The sequence below is a fragment of the Panthera leo genome, chromosome B2 (assembly GCF_018350215.1).
Source record: "Panthera leo isolate Ple1 chromosome B2, P.leo_Ple1_pat1.1, whole genome shotgun sequence".
Taxonomy (NCBI): Eukaryota; Metazoa; Chordata; class Mammalia; order Carnivora; family Felidae; genus Panthera; species Panthera leo.
Window position 1 is genome coordinate 136,837,685 of NC_056683.1, and position 9,331 is coordinate 136,847,015.

A 9,331-nucleotide genomic window follows, 5' to 3' on the forward strand; every position below is an offset into this window, starting at 1 on the left:
GTCTTTCAGAAACTTTTATCTTGGGATTAGTTTCAACACAAAGGAAATGTAATAATAGAAAAATGGAAAATTATTTCTAGATGCTTTTAAAATTAGGATAGATCTCAAGAAAGACTAAATCGGGATCTATGTGAATAGCATAAAAAATTTTAAAGGCTTTAGAACTGATATTTAATAATAAAGGGGAATTATGAATTTGTAGACAAAATTAACATAAGTATTTGTTTTTTTTCTGCATTTGTTTCTACACATGAAACTCTTGTTTTCTGAAGGAACCCCAGTGGCCCTGGCTATAACACTAACCATTTTTCTTATTTCATTACTACTAATCAAAGATTAAAACATTTCATATTAAGCTTGGTACCTTTTTTTGTTGTTCACATAAAGAAAAGTAAATTTCCTCTTTATATCTTACATCTTGAAGTTACTCACTATAAATTTATATAAATCAGACGTAATGACAATTTAATAAGAACACAAGCCCTATTCATCCTGTGGGAGTACTACTGTGACGTCTTTCAGAGAGCTTTGTGATTGCTCAGCCCTAAGTGTAAGCCCTATAAAATGATGGGCTTTGAAATGCTGGTCAGAGTGGAGTGAAAGGCAGTTGCCTGCAATAATAGCCAACCAGTACCAAGTTCTGGTTCAGCTCTGAGAGCAGAGAACTGGTGGAAACTTTCTCGGCCTCGGAGGACTTCAGCACCTAAGACAGCTCCAAGAATCTCCTTCGATTATAGAAAGCTCCCAAGGAACACTACTTGGCAAGGTGAGTGAAAACTTTACCTTTCTTTTTCTTTTTTTCCCTCCTCCTGCTTTCAAACTTTTCTCAGGGTATATTGAATATTTCTTTCCCTTGAAAAGAATTTTATAGTGTTCCTCCTTTAAAAAAACAAAAGACAAGTTTTTTAAGTCACCTGGTAAGTGTAGATAGAAACGCTTCAACTTCTTATATATCAGTGGATTTTTTAAATTCTTTTAGTTGGAAGATATTTTGCCTGGATTACTGTATACTTTTACTCAATGCTGTCTTTTTAAAAATGAATTAAAGTATTTTTTTGCTTGTATATACATTTTTGACTGAAGGGTTCAGTGGGTACATTTGTTTTAGATTTTCAACTTCTTTTTTTTTAGTGTTGTTCTATTTCATATGTTAGTTATGTGAATCAAGGAAGCATTTATTTTCCTCTTTAAGTCTAAATTCTGCGATTTTTATAGACAAGACAAACAAAGCCAAAATTCCTAAATTTCTATCTAGAAACTTTAGAAATGAAACATGTAAGTGGGTTAGCTGTATAAAAGCACAAACCTTAATTTTAGTATCTTTTTCCTTTTATGGCAAAAATTATTTCAATGATAATATGTGGTTTAATAATTTTTGGTATTAATTTTTAAGTTGTTCGAACCCAGGCATAAGGAAATAAGTTTTTAATAATATCTACAAGAGGAAAAAGAAATTCATGTATAACATTTACACTGATATTATATATAGATGTATATATAGATGTCTATACATACATGTATAGACACAGGCATTATTAAATAGATGATACTCCAGTGTTATATTAATTAGACATTAGAAACTTAAACTGTTTCCTTAGTTAGAAAAGATACTAAACATGGGTGCTACAACTCTGCTGTATGGATACTTCCAGCACTATAAAAGTATGGCATTCCACATACACTCAGCCCCACTATGTGCCTGGTAAGTGATAGGCAGCAGTTGAAAAGGATTCCAATTTTTATTCAAACACCTGCCACCAAAACAAAATCTTTTTGACTTAAAAAGTTATTATATTGCAGTTTAACTCCTTTTACCAGATAAAAATTACTTTTTCCAAACTCTGCAGGAGCCTTCATAAATTACTGCTAGACACTCAGAATTACTTTGAGATATCTTTGGTTGGAAAAGCTGATGTGATTCTCTCCCTTTCAAGGTACAAAGATGGAAACCAGAAGTAAGTCCCAGCTCCTTGTGCTGCTAATGCTGGTCAGCATGCTCTTCTCACAAATGTTGGCGTGGCCTCTTTTTGGAGCACCCTCTTCTCTGAGGTAAGTATTCCTTCAATGCATGCAGTTGAACATTCCTTCTTCATCTGTATGGGAATTTCCTACATGTTATTTTGGACAACTCAATTTTTTAGGTTATGTATCATTTGTTTAAATCTTTTGGTTGGTGTGTTAAGCAAGTTTTTTCAACATCAGGTCAACATGACTGTTCTGCATCTTGGAATCCACTCTCGGGGCATGAGAGACAGTGTCAATGGCTAGTTTTAAGCTTAGGGTGGATCACCTTTCCAAACAAGGAGGAAGAAGGATTTGACTTTCTTTCAATTCAAAACTGGTTTTAGATAAGTAATAAGATTTTATCCTCTGTCATCTCAGTTCAGTTTCTGATGGAAAAAAATAGATGTTTAGTTGCCTGCTTCATTGAAGTTCCTTTTCAAGATCAATCAGTAAATAACCTTAAGGTTAGTAGCTAATTAGTGAAACATATTGCTGTGAACAATCATGCTGGACAGACCTACCTATCTAGCCAGATTCAATTTATCAATATTATAAATTGTGGAATAACTAATCTACCAGTTAGTGAATTTTAATGTATCTTGTTTCAACCATAAATCCTTAGTTTTACTGTTCTCTATGTTATATTTCATTTTTCAAATTCATAAATTATAACATAACTCTTATTTAAAGCTTTATCTGAAATAAATTTATGTTAAAGAAGTAAACACTAAATAAAAACTACATTAGTTTGATTTTTTCCTTCCACTTTATAAGCACCACTATATCTACAGGCAAAATCATCATTTCTTTGCTCATTTTCCCATTTCTTATTCTTTTTTCAAGGTAGAATTATACTCAATAGAGTGAATTATCTCTTAGCTATTAGTGTTTGTGAAAACTGCTTAAAGCCAGATCTTATGTTGCTCTGATAACTAAATAGAATGATTCTATCTGAATTGTTATGTTATGTATCACAACACACAATCACAAGAATGCTGAAGTTTGCATTGATTGCTAGGTTTCATGCAAAGGAGACTTCTTGTTACTTCCCCCAACTACTACATCACCAGAAGATACATAAGTCCCCAGGAGCTGACATACTCCTTGGAGGTTTACTCCAACCATGAAAAAATACACATTTATAATTTTAATAGTGTGCAGGTGTTCAAAGTGTGCATGCATTAAAATATATAGTCACAGTCCATGTATAGGCATGATTATTCTTAGTCATTCAGTAAAGCATTGTACATTCCTCACTAAAATTGTATTAATACATAATACTAGAAATAAGAAGCCCTCACAAAATGTATTGAATTTGAGTTACTATTCAGAGATGGAGAGATTCTTTGTACTTGATTAATATAGAGAAATTTATCACACTAAGGTGAATCTTTGAAAAAGATCTTAGAAACCTAGAGAAGGAAAAGCAGTTAATATTCACCTAGTGAAAAATGTTTGACAAATGATGCTAAACACCAATAAATACATGAATTGTTCCTAGTTTTCATATTGAATATTTGAAATTTTTTGAAGTTTCTATTTTGTACAAAATTTTTCCACCTGTGAATAACTTTGCAAAGTGAAGATATTCCTAATGAAGTATACTTTACTTAATGCACTAACACGATTGAACTAAGTAACTCTTATGCTTGTAAAAGTTGTATGGCATCTGTTTTATGGGATAATCAAAAATTTCACTATTTATACTCTAAACCATAGAAGTCAGTAAGTCTAACTATGCTATCCATATATTGTGAATGGGTAATACTGCTCAAGAATACTGAGTATCTTATTCCCAATGATTATAAAACCATAAGCACGATATTCTGTGAAAGGAATATATTACACTTCTACCATATTTTTCCCTAATAGGTTAGATGACAGAATACCACTTGAAGGAGCAAATGAACCTGAACAGGTTTCTTTAAAAGTAGACACTGACATCTTGCAAAATGCATTAGCTGAAAATGACACACCCTATTACGACGTGTCCAGGTGAGTTTGTGTTTATTGAGTTTTATTTTAGAAAATATGTTTTTGGAAAAAAATATATATATATATATTTGAAATATAAATGCTTTACATTTTGTGTCACCATGAAGCTATTTCTACAGCACACTACAGGTTTCCATGTGCTGTGGCTTCATGCAGCCTGATTTATTGCAGTTCTAGCAACTGTACATGATTTTCATATAGAGAAATTGTAAAAAGCCAGGACCAATAAATCATTCACTTACACAGAACCCTTTGTCTAGAAGAGCATTCAAGTATAGACAGAGTAGCTCTATACTGAAGACAAAACATAAAAGTTCCTGATTTGGATGGGAAAGATGATTGATAGTCCCCAAGGGCCTCTTTATCTTAAGAGATTGTTTTGTTTCCAAATGTTTTAACAGAAGAAATAGCAAAAAGTATAATAAAGTTTTTGCTAAAAATCAAGATTGTTTCCTCTTGTATATATCTTTATTCAAGGTAGAAGAAACAAAGCACCATAAATACACAGAAACTAACTTAAATATATTATTTTTCTCATCAATATTTGTTGAAGAAGAATTAGTTTTATAGACTCTACCAGGAAGCATTACTTAATATTGAGATATACTTCTAAAAATTTAATTTCTTTAATTTTTCAAAGTGTGAGCTACAATTTGGAGTATATCTTAATGTAAGTGACAAGAAAATACCTCATTAGGTTGTCAGGAAGCCTTCTTTTGGAAGTTTGCATGAGAAGATTTCAAAGAAGCTGAGAAGTTTCTTTCTTGTTTAATGAGGCAAAATAATATCTTAGAAAAACATTTACAAAATAATGCCTGTTCTTCTTTATTTTAGGAATGCCAGACATGCTGATGGAGTGTTCACCAGTGACTTTAGTAGACTCTTGGGTCAACTTTCTGCCAAAAAATACCTTGAATCCCTTATTGGAAAACGGGTTGGGTAAAGAGAATTTATTATCTTTATCAAACACCTTATAATTATTTAATCTGCAAGTTATTTTTTCACTGTTAGCAATTTATTTACTTCGCTCAAAATTGATAACTCTGATGATGTACAATTTGGTTGAAAAATAATCTATATTATGTTTAATGTTTATTTATTTGTTTTGAGAGAGAGTGTGTGAGCCTGAGTGGGGGAGGGACAGAGAGAGGAGACAGAGAATCCCAAGCTGGCTCAGTGTTGTCGGTGCAGAGCTCAATGCAGGCTCAGTCTCACAAACCATGACATCACGATCTGAGCCGAAATCAAGAGTTGGAAGCTTAATGACGGAGCCACCCAGGCACCCCCAAAATTATATTCTTATATAAAATATACCATGCCCATGGATTAGGGACATAGGTTTTTAGTGATATCCTACTCATTGGCTACAGACACACTTATTTTTCTTAAGTGGCAATCATTTATCAATCTGCAATCAAATTGAACTAGACACAGTAAAAAAATAAGACATACACTGAAGCAAATTTTAATGTTTACTATAGTATTTGTTTTTTTAATTCCTGATCAAACCAAGCATATGAAGTTTCTTTCTTTAAATGGCCAATTGTTGAATATTTAGATGGCACTATTCAGGGTGGCAAAGCTTCTAAAGAATTAACTTTTAAAGAAATATTCCTCCCAATGGCAGAACACAACATCAACTATCCCTCCATCTTTTTATGTTAATTATTTGCTCAGCCGATATACAATGTGTATGAAGGCTCCCAGTAAATGCCAAAATATGTTGGATTATTCCTTGCTCCCCTATCCTATCCTTGGGCTTAGATGTATTTTTCTCTTAGTCTTTTTGTGATAGAAAAGAAGTTGGGCATTAGAATTCTTTTTTATCTAATTTTATCCAAATTATTCCAAGAAATTTGGAACTTTGGCACATTTATTATTTCTTGTTAAAATCCCTTGCTTTCTTTTCCCCTGCATTCTTCAGCAATAGCATCACAGAAGACCAGGGGCCAATCAAGCGCCACTCTGATGCAGTCTTCACCGACAACTATACCCGCCTTCGAAAACAAATGGCTGTAAAGAAGTACTTGAACTCCATTCTCAATGGGAAGAGGAGGTAAAGAAACAGAGAACTTGCTAAAATGAGAAATTATAAATGAGTTCAAAAATAGAAGCTACATATGAAGACTTATTTCTCTATCTCACTCTCTATACTCTGTGAAACAGTAATTCTCAACCTTGGCTGACATTTGACTACCTTGGAGAATTTTTAAAATACTGATGTGTGGGCCTTACCCAAAACCAATTGTCAGGTAATTAGTGCCTCTAGAGGTATGAGGCATGGCTCTAGGCATTGGTGCTTTGTTTTTGTTTGTTTTGTTGTTTGTTTGTTTGTTTGTTTTTGTTTCTAGGAGCTCCCCACTTGATTCTACTGTGTGTCCAGGGTTAAAAGTAATGACTGTAGAGACATCTACTCTAAATCTGGGAACTTTATCAGAAGTTTAAGCTTTTTAAACATGTAAAGTGCAATTAGCAGTTTGGTACCATATGTGACTCCCTTCATATACATACTCAGTATCTTTATTTTACCAAATCAAACCACGAGTACTGCTGTATTCTAAGATTCTGTAAGACTTATGTCTCTCTAATGGAGTGCAAATATTGGATTATAATAAGTAGGAAGTGGGGTGCTCTCTTTTTTTTTTTCTAATTATTTTTGTTTCAATGGTCAGTATTAAGGGCAATCTTGCTTGGGCAAGATCAGACAAGATGAATGCCTTTGCCCACCACTATTATAATTCTGTACAAATAATTTGAGATACCTTACGATTCAGGAAAAATTCATATGTAATAACGAACCTCAAAGATAATTGGCTAGCCCTCAGTGCACTTTCCAGAGCACAGAGAACAGCGTAAGTCACACATCATCATTTCTTTGGAAGCTTGCTCATCTAAGGCCTTTAACATATACGATGTTCTTTTTCTATCTGCAGCAGTGAGGGAGAATCACCTGACTTTCCCGAAGAGCTAGAAAAATAATGGAAAAGCCCTTGGAAGAAAGCTGTTGACAGCTTCCCAGTGGTGGGTATATTCTGTCCATTCTTGTTTTATTCTTATAGCAAACATCTAATTACTGGAATAGGGAAGAATCACTTAGTAAAAAACATCTCAGAGTTCTCACAATGAGACCTCATGGAAAAGGACACTTCTATCCGAAGTGGACCCCAGCCCAGTAAACACTTAAAATGATTCATGCAGTACTCTGATAGAAAAAAGGAGAGAGCTCACAATGGGCAAACAGTTTGCCACCTGCATGGTACCCCTCGTTTACTCAGACTTATTCCTCTCCTTCTTGTTGAGATATCAAACAGAGGAATCTGACTCACATAATGAGAAAAACTGGCTTTCTTTTTGAGACTTGAGCCACACTGCTTTTATTAATTTAAGGTTTAGCCCCACGATTGTTAGCACGGCATTTAATTTAGGTGCAGAAAAATACCACCAAATGACAGCATGGTTCATTATTATGAAAACACCAAGGCACTCTGGTTCTAATTGTATTTCTTGAACCATACCAAGCTTCATGCCGCAAGGTTAAATTTAGCTTCTTGCACCTATTGAGTGAGTGTAGGTGCTTTGATCTCATAGTATTTATGGTAAAATAGTTTTTGAAAAGAGAAAACATATGCAGGCTTTTCCCTTTGCTGTTAAGTGATAAGCTTGTTATCCCAGTTGCTTTTATGCACATGTGGATACAAGACGTAATTCCTTCCTGAGTTACATTCAGGCTTACATTCGCTCATAAAAATATTGGGCAAGTGCTTAAAGGAATTTCATATCATCAGTGTATCAGAGGTTGGTAAACTTTTTCCCTAAAGGGCTGCAGAGTGAATATAGTTTGGCTTTGTGGGTTAATATGGAACCCCCAGGATAACATGTAAAATGAATGGGAGCTGCTGTCTCACTATAACATTGTATTTGTGAAACCTAAAGATAGGCTGGACTACAACCACTGAGTGGCTCGAGGAGACTCAACTAGCCCCACGCTCAGACTGAGGGCAATCCTTGGTCTTGCTGAAGTTCCTGGAGCATGGCTCAGGTTTTTGTGAGAGTGATCAAGGGGGGGCTAGTGTCTCTGAAGACATCTGCCCCATTGGTTACTTTTTGTCCACAAGAGAGACGTATGCTGAGGGTCTTGCACACGCCCGTGCCTTATCACATCAGAGAAACAAGTCCCTTTGCTCAAAGAAGAAAAATTACATAGAGCTTCTTGAAAAAAAAAAAGTTTACAAGAAGAAGCTATTTCATTTAATCAAGAAATACAACGGGCACTGAACTCTAAAGGAGGATTAATCCTTCCGTCTTTTGTAAGATCACATATGAGATTCCATCCTCCCTTCTTTACTTTTCTGAATGGGTAACTTTGGACAAACCCTTTTAATGGGAAATCCTGCATGCCAACCATTTGCGAAAATTACAAATGGGTAATTATAATGACTAATTAAAGTGCCTCTTCACATTTTAATTCCCTTTCTGACAATCAGTCCTTTGGAAGATACCTTCCTGATATCCCAGACCATGATTTCCTGTCATAACAAGCTGTTCTCAAGGGACACAGGGGTACAGATGTTATCAAATGAGTGGATGAGTGAGTGAAACTAAGAAGCTGTAAATAAAAATATTTTTACGCTTAAAACACCAATTCTTTCTTTTTCAGAACTCGTGAAGGAAAACGATAGGCGAAGTGATTATATTTTGAGTTCTACATAAGTAATTCAAGAACACAACTTCAGTATCAAAACCAAATAAAATATATAGTGTCGTGAATGTTGTGATTTGCTTCATCCTGATGTAATAACTGTGATGTTTACACTGTAAATATTATTTGAGAGTTCTAAAATTTGTCTTTAATTCATGAAAATCCTGTAATTTCATATGCTGTGTATCCTTTCTAACAAAAATATATTTAGTGATAAGTAAATACTAGGTTAATTCCAATTATGTGGAGCTTTGGGGGAGTGTAGTAATAGAACACAAATGATGTGTTTATTTATAGAGCATACTTAACTATTCAGAAGCGTGGAGCACATAATCAGTGTGTCTAAATTTGAATGTTAAGCAGCTAGAATGCTGAGTTAAATAAACTGCAAAATGTCTAAGAGAAAGCCAACCACAAAGATAAAAAGGCATTCTTCAAAACAGACTTTCAGAAAATGGTATGCGTTTTTGCATTTTTAGGCAACGTTTATTTTGAATGAGATTCAAAATCTCTCAAATTCAGATCTCTAATTGATGAAGGCTCTTTTCTGCAGTGGTGTTTCAGTGAAAGAGAATGGTCTCTATTTCTGACATTGGACCTTTCCTTCCTGCTTGTGTTAAGTATGTGTAAAAT

The 9,331-nt window shown here is 34.2% G+C and overlaps 1 protein-coding gene across 1 annotated transcript; it reads left to right on the top strand.

Moving 5' to 3' along the window:
• The first annotated feature begins 558 nt into the window (after positions 1-558).
• On the top strand, positions 559-8,755 carry LOC122219211 (vasoactive intestinal peptide). The gene is made up of 7 exons (XM_042937433.1): positions 559-766; positions 1,935-2,049; positions 3,877-3,999; positions 4,834-4,938; positions 5,924-6,055; positions 6,933-7,020; positions 8,657-8,755. Exons 2-6 carry the CDS (start codon positions 1,943-1,945, stop codon positions 6,976-6,978), a joined length of 513 nt encoding a protein of 170 aa, XP_042793367.1. The 5' UTR covers positions 559-766; positions 1,935-1,942; the 3' UTR covers positions 6,979-7,020; positions 8,657-8,755.
• Positions 8,756-9,331: the final 576 nt, after the last annotated feature.